Consider the following 12,943-nt stretch of genomic DNA (forward strand, 5'->3'; position numbering starts at 1 on the left):
CCATATATGAATGTTTTTGTTGAAATAAACCCTTTGAAATGACTCAAAGCCAGAGTTAGACTATATCATGACGGCATAGCCAGAGTTAGTCTATATCATGACGTCATAGCGCACGGCAGGAACATGTTCTCTCTCTCTCTCTTATGTTCGTTGACAGAAATGAAGGATGTTTTGGACCGCAGCCGCGCGCGCGTCACGTGTCCCCTCGAGTGAAAGCTCCGGCTGTCAGACTGCGTGTTATTGTATACGCTCTATAATGGGAGTGGGTCACGCTAAAAGGAAGCTTTGTTGAGCCGTTTAGCCGCCCGTGTTATCAACTGTTGCGGGATTCGATCTGCTGGTTTGCAAATCCACGTATCGCTCCGTGTTTGTCCGTGGATGCTGGTTCTGACCGACACGCAGGTAAGGTTACTGCCAACAGCACGGGGCTAACCGAGCTAGCTGAGCTAACCACCTAACGCGATGTTGCTTTTCTGCAGGCTACGGCTTTAGCATCTCAGCTAATACGCCTCCCGACTATTGAAAGACAAAGTTAGAGTTTATTCACACATGTAGCTGTCAGTTTACGTATAATGCAACACCGCTGACCTTGTTATAGCCTATTAGAAATGGATCACCTGCTAACGCGCTAGCTACTGTTAGCGCAGGCTGTAGAGATGTGTAGGATTTGTACACAAGGAAGCAACTTTAGAGATTATTGGAGTTGTCAACATTCCCTCACAATGTGTTTGGTAGTAAGAAGGTATGAACTTCAGTTTTGTGTCTCTATATTTCTATATATATATATAAATATATATGTATACACACACATACAGTTCACAAGTGAGCAGTGTATTGTCGGAGAATCTCTCTCTCTCTCTCTCTCTTTTTCACACACACTGGTGTTTTTGTTCAGATTCTGGACTGACTGTCAGTTTCTTCTCCAGGCCCAATTGTGTTTCTGCCATGTCCAGGCGAAGCAGGAACAGCCGGGCGTGGCGGTACGTTTGGGGCGGAATACGGCGAGACGCTGATGCTCGGGCGCTGGTGTTGGCGACTGAAAGTGAAGAATGGGGCTATGAGCGCCTGGAGGTAAGGTGTCAACACTGAACGGCTCAGACTCTCTTCTGACCTTAAGGTTTGTTTGTTTAAAGTCACTGTGAGGCTGAGATTTTAATGTGCTCTTTCTTTCTTTCTGCTTTCTGGCTTCTAAAAGTACAGTGAGTCAGACTCTGAGGATGATATCCCAGAGGAGGTGGTCTCTCCGGTCCCCAGCGCCGTGCCCGTCACCGGAGAGTCCTACTGCAGCTGTGACTCTCAGGCGGACAGCAGCTTTCCCCGCATGCGAGGCTTCCACCAAGTGAAAGACTGCCACTGTGGAGAGGACGACCAAGGTAGGAGACAACGCCACATACAAGATAACTGAAATAACAGGTACCCGGTTTACATGTCACGGGGTAAGTGATGTCAATTGTTTGTCATCACTTGCGTCATTTCTGATATTCTAGAGTTTGACTGGGTTTGGGACGCCAGCAGCAAGTCCACAGCAACGCTACTGAGCTGCGACAATCGCAAAGTGAACTTCCACACCGACTACAGCTGTGGGACGGCGGCCATCCGCGGCTCCAAAGAGCTGGCTGAAGGGCAGCACTTCTGGGAGATCAAGATGACTTCCCCCGTGTATGGAACAGACATGGTAAAGCTCTAGCTAGCCCTTATGCTGACCAGCTGTTATTGTTTTAAGTCAGTTTGTTTGAAGACGTGTCACATGTTTCTGCGTAGATGGTCGGCATTGGCACTCATGACGTCAGCCTGGACAAATTCAAACATACGTTCTGCAGCCTGCTGGGAAAAGATGCAGACAGCTGGGGGCTTTCCTATACTGGTAAGACTCAAGCAAGATTAGCTTTTAGTTGTAAGCTACTCCTGAGGTTCTAGTAATAGTTTGTACAGATGTTATTGTTGTAGTTGGAAACGATGGGCGTTTGTTTTGTTCCTTTCTGCAGGATTGTTGCATCACAAAGGAGACAAGATGAACTTCTCTTCCCGGTTCGGGCAGGGATCCATCATCGGATTGCACCTGGACACCTGGCACGGCACGCTTACTGTCTTCAAGAATCGCAAATGCATAGGTTGGTACTGCAAGAGCAGAGATGAGCCGAGCACGGACACTGGATGAGTCAAATCCTTCTACGTGGAAAGACAGAATGTGACATTACATCTGTTACACGGGACAATGATTGATTTGTGTTCCTTCATCCAGGTGTGGCTGCCACAGAGTTGCAGAATAAGAGGGTTTTCCCGATGGCCTGTTCCACAGCAGCCAAGAGCAGCATGAAGGTGATCAGGTGCTGCTCTGCTCCCACCTCTCTGCTCTACCTGTGCTGCGCCCGCCTGCGCCAGCTGCTGCCCGACTGCATAGATACCCTGGGCGTGCTGCCGCTGCCTCCGGGCCTCCGCCAGCTGTTACACAACAAGCTGGGCTGGGTGCTCAGTCTGAGTGGCGGCGCGACAGAGGAAACTCCAGAGGGGTCCGGGCAGCCGTCGGTCTTGGCCGTTTCACCCTCGGCTGGACCGTCCTCTTCAGAGAGCGACTCTGAAGGTTGCACCTCTTACCCGGAGGCCTGCCAAAGGAAAAGATGTCGCTGGACGTGACTGGACGGTTTGTGTCCTACCTCCTGTTTAACACAGCTAAACATCCACCAGCCCTAAGGCATCTAATCTAGTGTTTACCTCCCTGCCTCACACGTTCCCCTAAAACAAATGGCAGCCAATAGTAAAGAAAATAACATACAGAGGGAACAGTAGGTAGAACTGTGACAGCCGCTATTATGACACACACACACACACATACACACACGCACATTTTAACTCTGATCCTCTAAACACGCACACGATGACACTCGTCGCACACTCTGCATCTAGTTCAGCTTCAATGATAAGTGAAAAGAATGTGGTGTTACTTTGTAGGCCAGCATAGTTTGTAACTGATCACCTGCCATCATCGCTGGAGATAGAAGACAGAGTGTAGAGTGTAGAGTGAAGAGTGTAGAGTGCCACGCTGCGGTGTGATGACCGCCCTGTGAATTATGGTATATATGCAAAAAGGACCTGGAGTCTGGGTTTCCAGAATTTCATTTGTTCTCATCTTGTATGCAGATAATGTTAATGTTGTCCTCTTGCCTCTCAATGCGTCATCTGTCCTCACGGCTGCAATTATCACTTAGGTCGCCAAAGCAAGTGTGTCAGTGGAACATTGAGACAAACTAACATGCTGTAGGACTTTATTCTTGCTGTTTGCCACTGAAATTTAGAACTTTGGGGAGTCGTGCTTGTTTGCTGTTTTAGTGGTAGTCGATCTCAAGATGGACACATTCCACTTTATATATATATATGTATACACTAATTGAGGGAGGCAGTGGCTCAGTGGGTAGTGCTTCCGCTTGGGAACCGGAGGGTCGCCGGCTCGAGCCCCTGCCGAGGTGGCCCTGAGCAAGGCACCAAACCCTCAATTGCTCCCCCCTCTGCCAAATGATGGTAATGTAATGTACACACACTAACGAGACACAGAGTAAATATGTCCATGTTGAAAAACCTTCCAGTCTTTGCTTTTAAGTTTGGCTGAAATCAGTCACAAAGCTGCTGAACACAAAGAGATGAAACCGATTTTCACCTTCTGCCAGTTTGACGGCAAACAAGTGCGTTTCTAATGTGTTGGAATGCTCCTTTAAGAAACCCCCCAGAGCACTTTGCAGCTAAGTTTCCCTCTTCAATGGAAACGTTTCCAATCACTTTTGAGGGATCATCCTCAAACGATCCACACACTACAGCCTGCTTATCAGGGTGTTGTTTTGTATTCTACAATGTCGTTGGAGGGAAAAAAATGTTTTGTGACACTAACAGCAAAACCGTGAGTAGACCTCACACGGTTTTAAGCTTTGTTGAGTATTTAATCTGCTACCGGCTTTTAAAAGTCTCTTCACTAATCATCTATACTAGAAAGTATTTTCCAAATGTTGTAAACGCTATATTATGATGTGTGACAAATTTAAGTCTTGCCATGGTAGGAATATGTCTAAATGAGACGGATTTAATTTTATTTTTAACTCTCTCACTGCTGTCATCTTTTTAAAACCTTAAAAAAATGTTTCTCTGGATTGATCCAATATTAGATAATGAGCCATGAACACATTTTCTTACTGTCTTTATGGATTATTTTTTGTGTCCCTCATAAGTCGTCTACTATCATTCACTTGGTTCAGTATTAAGTGATGGGATCAGATTATGGGACTTGGGTCAGATATTTCATGTAAATAAGACACATTTTCATAATCCAGTAAATCATCTGTTGCGAACTTCAACTCACAACAGATGATGACAGTTTTATTAAAAGTATAACCATTTTTTTGCTAATATACTGTTGTATAATAAGTTAGTAACAGTATGGGAATTACAGTGGGATGCGAAAGTTTGGGCAGCCTTGTTAATTTTCGTGATTTTCCTTTATAAATCAATGGTTGTTAGGATAAGAAAATTCAGTTCAATACATCATATAGGAGACAAACACAGTGATATTTGAGAAGTGAAATGAAGTTTATAGGATTTACAGAAAGTGTGCAATAATTGTTTAAACAAAATTGAGCAGGTGCATGAATAAATAATAAAAACTCAATATTTAGTAGCTCCTCCTTTTGCAGAAATAACAGCCTCTAAACGCTTCCTATAGCTGCTAATGAGAGTCTGGATTCTGGTTGAAGGTATTTTGGACCATTCTTCTTTACAAAACATCTCTAGTTCATTCAGGTTTGATGGTTTCCGAGCATGGACAGCTCTCTTTAAGTCGCACCACAGATTTTCAATAATATTCAGGTCTGGGGACTGGGATGGTCTCCAGAATCTGCTCATATTGAGTGGAATCCATGCGTCCCTCAACTTTAACAAGATTCCCAGTCCCTGCACTGGCCACACAGCCCCACAGCATGATGGAACCACCACCAAATTTTAGGTAGCAGGTGTTTTTCTTGGAATGCTGTGTTCTTTTTCCTCCATGCATAACGCCCCTTGTTATGCCCAAATAACTCAATTTTCTTATTCCAAAATGAAGCTGGCTTGTCCAAATGTGCTTTAGCATACCTCAAGCGGCTCTGTTTGTGATGTGGGCGGAGAAAAGGCTTCCTCTGCATCACTCTCGCATACAGCATCTCCTTGTGTAAAGTGCGCCGAATAGTTGAACGATGCACAATGACTCCATCTGCAGCAAGATGATGTTGTAGGTCTTTGGTGCTGGTCTGTGGGTTGACTCTGACTGTTCTCACCATTCTTCGCTTCTGTTTATCCGAGATTTGGTCTGTCACTTCGAGCCTTAACTTGAACTGTGCCTGTGGTCTTCCATTTCCTCAATATGTTCCTAACTGTGGAAACAGACAGCTGAAATCTCTGAGAAAGCTTTCTGTATCCTTCCCCTAAACCATGATGGTGAACAATCTTTGTTTTCAGGTCATTTGAGAGTTGTTTTGAGCCTCCCATGTTGCTACTCTTCAGAGAAGATTCAAAGAGGAGGGAAACTTACAATTGCCTTAAATAACCTTACACCTTAAACCTTAAATACTCTTTCTCATAATTGGTTTCACCTGTGTATGGAGGTCAAGGGTCACTGAGCTTACCAAACCAATTTTGAGTTCCAATAATGAATTCTAAAGGTTTTGAAATCAATAAAATGACAACAGTGCCCAAATTTATGCACCTGCCTTATTTTGTTTAAACAATTATTGCACACTTTCTGTAAATCCTATAAACTTAATTTCACTGCTCAAATATCACTGTGTTTGTCTCCTATATGATGTATTTAACTGATTTTTTTATCCTAACAACCAATGATTTATAAAGGAATATCATGAAAATTAACAAGGCTGCCCAAACTTTCGCATCCCACTGTATAAGCATTACTCTGGGTGTGTTTGTCTGGTGTTGGTTGATCTATTGTGAGTAATGAAACATTAAGTATGATTAATGTGCTTTTGTTTGACCAAGGTCAGGCAGCTATACGGTACGCCACGTCTGTCCTCCTTGTCTGGAGGGATGAAGACAGACGGGAGGTCTTATGCAAGGTTATACATAATGCAAGCATTTCCTGTGAAAACATGTGACGTGGTGGCGTGTGGTGAAGGTACCAGAGGACCACCGGCCATGAGTGGTGCTTTGTATGGATGGAGCTTTGTGGTGTCAAGGTTCCATTAGGACATCCAGATATGTCATGTAACTGTCAGGGGGAGAGGGAGGAAGGTGTTACCTAACATGATTTTTGTTGTGTGTCCTTTCACATTGTTTGTTCTCATGGTGATGCATCTAAGCACTTTTTCTTACTGTTACCGTACATAGGAGAACTTTTAAGTGTTTCTTCTCACATTAATAGTGTAAGTGAAGCCCTTTACCTGCCCTTTTCTGTATATCAGCATGGTCTTTTCAGCTGAAAAAATAATAAAGTTCGAATGATTACTGATGATGGACCTGGTGTTTTGATATTGAATTTATTCCTCATGGCAGATTTTAATATATATGGACCAATGTTGGGAGTTTATTTCTGAGAAAGCTCTTTACAGAAATAAATAATATATATATTAATTTTAATGGTATTTGTTTTCCCTACATTTCAATAATCATAATAAGACGACAGCTATTCTACACGGGAAGAGGCTGATGTGAGAATAGCAGTCACCCAGTAGTTAATGGAGCCGGAACCAAAGTACATTGGCAGCGCTTTTACACGGAATATTTCGCAGGCGGACCTCCTCGACGGAAACAGTGTGCCTTGTGGAGGTCAAGTTGGATCTGTCCGACTCTTGGAGGAAAATAAGGTATTTTTGTGTGTAATTTTTATTTGTTATTTGTGAAATGTTCGTTTCGAAGCAATTTGATTGAGCCAAAACATTATTTTTGTACTTTTGTTATCGTAAGCTGTTTGCTACGAACGACCAGGCTCGTTTTAAATTTAATAAGTATAACGGCGACTTGAAATTAACGTTAACATTTCAAGCATTTTAAGTTAAATTGAAATATATGTTGATATCTACTACGATGCGTACCAATTACGTTCCTGCTGACTGATGGACACAATTTCCAGCTGCAGTTACAAACTGTCATTATGTCTTTATACTATATATCGCCAACATCAGGGATATTGTGTCATTATTACCTCTGTGTGTGAGTCTCTATGCCTTTTGCTGGGTTTGGGTGTGAGATTGAGGTTATGGGTCAAGAACATTATAGTTTGTTGTTTGAATACAGATCATTAGATTAGATGGTAAATGAGTTTTAAATGATGGGAAAGGCAGAGTGGAAAACATTTTATAATCCAGTACCTAATGAGTTGGTTTCCTCTGTAAACAAGCAGGATCAGGATCAACCCCAGCCTTGTCTGGGTGGATTCATCTCCAGCACAGACGGTGGAGGAGCTGCAGCCATGGTGAAGAAGAAGCGACTCCGCCTCATAGCCGAAATGGCCAAGAAGATCCGGGCCTACCGAGAGCTGAAGTCCAGGCCGCGAGAGTCCCAGAAGTACGCCCTGGACTACGAGACGATGAAGAGGCCTCACACGGGCAAGACTCTGCCTGTGCTGGCCTGGGCGGACGTGCGCAGGGAGAGCCGCCTCTTCTCCCTGCTGGCCAGCATGAGGTTCTTCGGGATGGGCCGCATGTTCACCCGCAAGTCCTGGGTGGAGGATCACCCTGAGCCCAGCTACTGGCAGATCACCAAGGTCAAGGTGGACTACACAGCTGAGGTGAGAGCGGCCACATCCTGTCAAGTCTCTCGAGTCTGCACGTTGTCAAAGTAACAGCTTAAACTTGTTGTGTTATGTTGTGATGTTGCTGCTTCTTAAAGGATTTGAGCTTGTTGAGTTTGTCATGGCTGCGATCTGTGAGTTAAAATGTTGCCTTGTGTTTCTGTGCTTTAGAACATGGATCATGGCCGAGTGTGGGGAGTACACACGTTTAAAGGTAAGAGTCCTGAGTAATGCCTTAGTTTGGCCTTTTTATTGTGTTTTAATCTTCAAAATCAGATTGCGGTTTGCTTCTGCTGCTCTTCTATCGGCACATTGCTACCTTTTTATAGAACATGGGCGTCAGTCAGTCAGTGTGCATAAAAGAGAATGTACAGTATGACAACGTAAAAATCAAAATGCATATATGATGTTTAACAATAATTATTCCAATCTGAAGAAACTGCAATGTCAGGTTGTCTCCTTGCATCATGTGTTCAACAGGGAAACAGGAGAGCGAGGCACGAGAGGTGGACAAGGTGATGTACCACGACTGGCGTCTGGTGCCCAAACACATGGAGCAGCAGTTTAAGGACTTTGAGCCGCTCCCTGAGCCGCCCGTGCGTTACGTCCACTACCCCCCGCTGCTCCGCGCCATGCTGCTGGCAAAAAGCCACAAAGCAGGAGCGCCCACGGAGGAGCCCATCTTACCTTTGACCAGGGACGTCCTGCTCAACAAAGACTATTTCCGCAAGCAAGAACAAGAGAGGCAGATGAAAGAGGGGACGCCCGTGTGATGTACAACACAAGTCTGAGAGCCAACGGGTGACTAATCTATTGATAATTGATGTTGTTGGACCTTGTTTGTGTCGATCTATGTAGCCAAGTCTACTCCAGACTGACCTTTCAACTACTGGGGTCAAGTTATTTCCCTGCTATGAAGCCTGTTTGTGTCGTCTGTGTTATGCTGTACATATTAAATTTATGATGACATGTCACCGCTGTTATTGGGTTTTGATGCGTCTGTGTAAATCTGCCAATCCTGCTGAATCATCTTTTAATCATCAGCTAGAGACTAACATCCGTTTTCTGTTTCTGGTAAAACTTTAAAAAGTGGATGGGCACACACTCGAGTTCATACCTTTGCCAAGACCTGACTTTCAAAACATGTCGGGGCAGCACAAATTCTTAAAATACTAATGCAACGCACTGTTAAGGAATCACTACAAAGAGCCAAGATGTGCCTCTGGATTGGAACTTAGACCGACAGGCAAATGAAGAAGATTTTGACTTGCAAAACATGTAACTATGCACACAAGCAGTGCTGATTGAAGACCAGCACATATACTCTAAAACGTATTTTTACACACAACAATATTCTTGACGGCACTGTAAAGGCTTTGTTCTGTTATATTCAAGAAACTCCCTTATATCTTTAAATGCCGCGTCATTATTTCCCCACCCGATATTTCACAATCGCGGGTGCAGTGCAGTAGTCTATAGCCAATACGGAATGTTTACACTTTTAGCGTAGGAGTTGCGTGTCCTGAACTTTCAATTGACGTCACGTGACGGCGCTCTAAGGCGAACCCTCGCGCGCGCCCTTCTCCCTCCTCCTCTCCAGTCTTCCAGGTAGTGATGTGCGATACTGCATATTTTGGTATCGATCCGATACCAAGTAAATACGGGCCAGTATCGCCGATACCGATACTTTTCTCTAAATAAGGTGGATGCGTCATTGAATTGCTAAATCTCAATTAATTTTCATGACCGTAAGTGTTTTTTTGTGATGTTTCCTCTTTTATCATTAAATAGTTGAAACCCAGAACAGAATTAGGACAAAGTTTATAATTAAATAGAAAATGCTTTATTATAAAATAATTTTCAGAAAAATCTTAAATAAAAAGTGCACACAAACCAGTAAACAAATTGAAACAAACAAGTACTGTTAACTGTAAACTATAATACAAAAATTAAATTAAAAATTCCCAACAACAAAAACAACTGAAAATATAAACAATATGTAAACAACTTAACAACCCCCAAAGCCTTTAGTTAGTCTGTGCAGAACGGAAACCAAAAACGTTTTGGTTACAGGTTTTGGTTCAAGAACAGTATCATATTAACATTTTTTGCTTTTAATGCACTTCGTTTGTGACTCACTAACTGCCCTGCTTTTGAAAAAATCCTCTGAGCTGGCACTGATGTCGCAACCACTGACAGGTATGTTTTGGCCAGTTTGCTCAGAGAGGGGAATGTTTGTTCGTTGTTTTTCCACCAAAGTAGTGGATCCTGATCCCGAGGAATTGACCTTTCCTCAGCGTACCTGCGCATCTCAATTTGGGCATCAGTGCCAGTTGTCCGATGCTGCTGAGAGGCTAGGACTTTAGAATCAAATTCTTTCCATAGCCCACCTTTTGCTGCAGGTGGGGATGAAGCAGCCCCTCCAGACGAGCTTGAGGTAGTTTCGGCAGAGCTGGTGGCAGTGGCTCTGAGCCGGCAACTTCATTGTTTGCTTAGCGCGTCTAAGTCACGTGACGTGACTTACGTGACGGCGCAACACCTAAACACAAGAGGGGGGAGGGGGAGCGAAGGGTGCCTGCTCTGCGCTGACACAGGAGCGGCGACCTGGCTGTTTCCTCTCCGCCCAAACCGCAGCATCGCAAACGAGCGGACCTTAAAGTAAAGAATCGATCTCACCAGGCTAGTATCGATCCGATACCGATACCGACTTGGTATCGACACTGTCGATATTTGGATCGATCCGCCCACCTCTCCCATCTTCCAGGAGCTCGCGTCCTCGGCTCAACTGATGCGACCATGATCTGCCTGTTTCTCGCTGTGTTTGCGCAGGTTTTCCAGTCAGGTTGGTGTCTTGTCTGCTAGTTTCATTCATGAATCAGTCTCATCACTTTAGATGAATCCCTACACTCGGTAATGTGCTCTGAATGTCCATTTTGGGAGCAGCAGAAGAAGCTTTGCTCCGTGGCGGCGGTGACATATGCCGGTTACGCCGATTTTCCATAAGAACGAGTGTCCGTGTGGGACTTCAGCCTAAACTTTAAATGAGCGAATAAAAAGAGCTATGTCCGTTTTCTTAATTAAAATAATATAAACCTGGAAAAGATAATTTTGTTGCCCTCGCGTTACCTTATTTTACAAAAAAAAAAAAAAAAAAATCGCAACCAACAGGAGCATTTAGCAAAGCGACGCTCTTCCTGTTCACCAGGTAACACGGTTACCCGTTAATCCCTATCACTGGCGAGCTTTCTGAGGATGGATCAAACGTGACATTGCTTTTCACACACAACAGCGTCAGTTCTGTCTAATATGTGCGGGCTGGGACAGAGTTTGATTCATCAATGACACCGCATAAAGCGTTGTCAGCGGCAACCATCTTTAGTCTAATCCAGTGGATCTCAATCTTAGTCCTTCATTATCTCTGCACAGTGTCCACCTGTCCTCACCTGATCAGCTGGATCAAGTGTATTCACTTAATCAGCACTTAATGTGAACCCGGATCATGATTGGACTAAACACACCTGATAGGTCCAGCAGGGAGAGAAGAAACACTCAGTGTGTGGTGCTGGACCTGGACCTGGACCAGGATTGGGAACCTCTATTAATAGCTCCTGTGTTAAGCTGCTGCTGGTGCCAGTGTGTGACAGGGCCGCAGGGGTTCAGAAATGGGCCCGAGGAAAAGGTCACACAAAGGGCTGTCTGGACTTGAAGAATTGGTGGCAAAACACGCCCGGATTGAAGAATGTGGTGAGACGCACCCAGACTGTCATGATTTAGTTTGATGGTGGTGATGGTGCTGCCGGAGCTCAGGGTTCAGGGCTGTGTGTGTGTGTGTGTGTGTGTGTGTGAAGGCTTCCTAACAGGGGGAGAGGACTAAACACTAGAATGCTTGTCTGTAAGTGAGACTGCATGTTTATGTTATGGTAAAGGAATGTTCAGCCTTGGCAGACTTGACTTCATGACCTGATTTCTCGCCCCTTGGCCTTTGTCTCTGCGTCCTGCCCGGCGGGTCCAGGCTGGACAGGCATCAACGAGCGCACCTTCATCGCCGTGAAGCCGGACGGTGTCCAGCGGCGACTGGTGGCAGAGATCATGCGGCGCTTTGAGAAGAAGGGCTTCAAACTAGTGGGTCTGAAACTCGTACAGGTACACGGACGTCACACAGCTTCCTGCTTACGACCTGAAGAAGACCATATGTTTTAAATATGTTATATCCTGTATGTGTGTGTGTGTGTGTGTGTGTGTCCCACCGTGCACGTCAGGCTTCTGAGGACCTTCTCAGGCAACACTACTGGGCCTTGAGGAGTAAACCCTTCTTCACACGGCTGATCAGCTACATGAGCTCTGGACCGGTGGTGGCGATGGTGAGATTCCCACGCATGCACGGTCTGACAGGCTTTGGTTCAGTCGCAGGGCCGTGTGGTTTGTTAAGGGTTCTCAGGTCAAACTCTTGTGCTCCTGTGTGTGTGTGTGTGTGTGTGTGTTCAGGTGTGGCAGGGTCTGGATGTGGTCACCACCTCACGTAAGATGTTAGGAGAGACCAACCCTGCTGACTCACTGCCCGGGACCATCAGAGGAGACTTCTGTGTGGAAGTGGGCAGGTACGTTCACTACACGGGACTAAACAATGTCACAATCTCTCCAACTACTAACTACACACTTAGACTCAGTATGAATAAGCTTCTGCTGAACGTGTTTGCGGTTTGGCGCCGCAGGAACGTGATCCACGGCAGCGACTCGGTGGAGAGCGCCCAGAGGGAGATCTCGCTGTGGTTCCAGGAGAACGAGCTTCACTGCTGGGAGGACAACAGCAGCCCCTGGATCTACGAGTGACGCTGCGCACACACACACACACACACACACGCCACCCCAGCTCAGAGATCTGACCTCAGAAGGCTTCTCTGCCTTTATCAGCAGGTAGCCTCTAAGGAGACGAGGTGACGTCGTGGCCTCGCTGCTTATCTCACTCATGTTCTGTTGATGTTCAGCCGCCAACTCCGTGTCTGCTGGAGGTGGCTTGTGTTCATGAACCAAAGTGCTCCCAGTGAGTCATAACCTGACCATAAAGCTTTAGTGTCTTTAGTTCCCTGCAACCTCGCTCATATAGTCGCCAATGAAATCAGCCATAAGCTTGAATTTGGAGCAATAAAGCGCCTTGTTTACTTGAGATGCTCATCAGGGAATGTC

The 12,943-nt window shown here is 45.2% G+C and overlaps 3 protein-coding genes across 5 annotated transcripts; all 3 read left to right on the plus strand.

Annotated features, from left to right (window-relative positions):
* The first annotated feature begins 126 nt into the window (after positions 1 to 126).
* spsb3a (splA/ryanodine receptor domain and SOCS box containing 3a) lies at positions 127 to 6,485 on the plus strand. Its single transcript, XM_076136993.1, has 7 exons — positions 127 to 402; positions 927 to 1,071; positions 1,196 to 1,373; positions 1,488 to 1,675; positions 1,762 to 1,864; positions 1,986 to 2,111; positions 2,243 to 6,485. Exons 2-7 carry the CDS (start codon positions 946 to 948, stop codon positions 2,632 to 2,634), a joined length of 1,113 nt encoding a protein of 370 aa, XP_075993108.1. The 5' UTR covers positions 127 to 402; positions 927 to 945; the 3' UTR covers positions 2,635 to 6,485.
* A 264-nt stretch (positions 6,486 to 6,749) lies between these two features.
* mrps34 (mitochondrial ribosomal protein S34) lies at positions 6,750 to 8,733 on the plus strand. 2 transcript variants are annotated; one of them, XM_076136976.1, is made up of 4 exons: positions 6,750 to 6,833; positions 7,370 to 7,756; positions 7,931 to 7,973; positions 8,240 to 8,733. In XM_076136976.1, the coding sequence occupies exons 2-4, from the start codon at positions 7,439 to 7,441 to the stop codon at positions 8,530 to 8,532; spliced, it is 654 nt and encodes a 217-aa protein (XP_075993091.1). In that variant the 5' UTR covers positions 6,750 to 6,833; positions 7,370 to 7,438; the 3' UTR covers positions 8,533 to 8,733. The 2 variants fall into 2 exon arrangements, with proteins under 2 accessions (XP_075993091.1, XP_075993092.1); XM_076136977.1 differs by having other exon boundaries at positions 6,766 to 6,833; positions 7,367 to 7,756.
* Positions 8,734 to 10,419: 1,686 nt separating this feature from the next.
* On the plus strand, positions 10,420 to 12,863 carry nme3 (NME/NM23 nucleoside diphosphate kinase 3). 2 transcript variants are annotated; one of them, XM_076137000.1, is made up of 6 exons: positions 10,510 to 10,601; positions 11,186 to 11,503; positions 11,772 to 11,902; positions 12,019 to 12,120; positions 12,245 to 12,357; positions 12,472 to 12,863. In XM_076137000.1, exons 2-6 carry the CDS (start codon positions 11,422 to 11,424, stop codon positions 12,587 to 12,589), a joined length of 546 nt encoding a protein of 181 aa, XP_075993115.1. In that variant the 5' UTR covers positions 10,510 to 10,601; positions 11,186 to 11,421; the 3' UTR covers positions 12,590 to 12,863. The 2 variants fall into 2 exon arrangements, with proteins under 2 accessions (XP_075993116.1, XP_075993115.1); XM_076137001.1 differs by lacking the exon at positions 11,186 to 11,503 and having other exon boundaries at positions 10,420 to 10,601.
* The last annotated feature ends 80 nt before the right edge of the window (positions 12,864 to 12,943 follow it).

This window comes from Genypterus blacodes, unplaced genomic scaffold (assembly GCF_046128005.1).
Source record: "Genypterus blacodes isolate CSIRO-AG114 ecotype Tasmania unplaced genomic scaffold, CSIRO-AGI_Gbla_v1 ptg000291l_1, whole genome shotgun sequence".
Classification (NCBI taxonomy): domain Eukaryota; kingdom Metazoa; phylum Chordata; class Actinopteri; order Ophidiiformes; family Ophidiidae; genus Genypterus; species Genypterus blacodes.

Coding starts and splice junctions, on each gene's coding strand:
- mrps34 (XM_076136976.1), top strand. CDS start 7,439: ATGGTGAAGAAGAAGCGACTCCGCCTCATAGCCGAAATGGCCAAGAAG. Junction 7,757..7,930: donor AGGTGGACTACACAGCTGAG/GTGAGAGCGGCC, acceptor TCTGTGCTTTAG/AACATGGATCATGGCCGAGT. Junction 7,974..8,239: donor GGGAGTACACACGTTTAAAG/GTAAGAGTCCTG, acceptor TGTGTTCAACAG/GGAAACAGGAGAGCGAGGCA.
- nme3 (XM_076137000.1), top strand. CDS start 11,422: ATGGGCCCGAGGAAAAGGTCACACAAAGGGCTGTCTGGACTTGAAGAA. Junction 11,903..12,018: donor TGGGTCTGAAACTCGTACAG/GTACACGGACGT, acceptor CGTGCACGTCAG/GCTTCTGAGGACCTTCTCAG. Junction 12,358..12,471: donor TTCTGTGTGGAAGTGGGCAG/GTACGTTCACTA, acceptor TTGGCGCCGCAG/GAACGTGATCCACGGCAGCG.
- spsb3a (XM_076136993.1), top strand. CDS start 946: ATGTCCAGGCGAAGCAGGAACAGCCGGGCGTGGCGGTACGTTTGGGGC. Junction 1,374..1,487: donor CTGTGGAGAGGACGACCAAG/GTAGGAGACAAC, acceptor CTGATATTCTAG/AGTTTGACTGGGTTTGGGAC. Junction 1,676..1,761: donor CCGTGTATGGAACAGACATG/GTAAAGCTCTAG, acceptor GTTTCTGCGTAG/ATGGTCGGCATTGGCACTCA.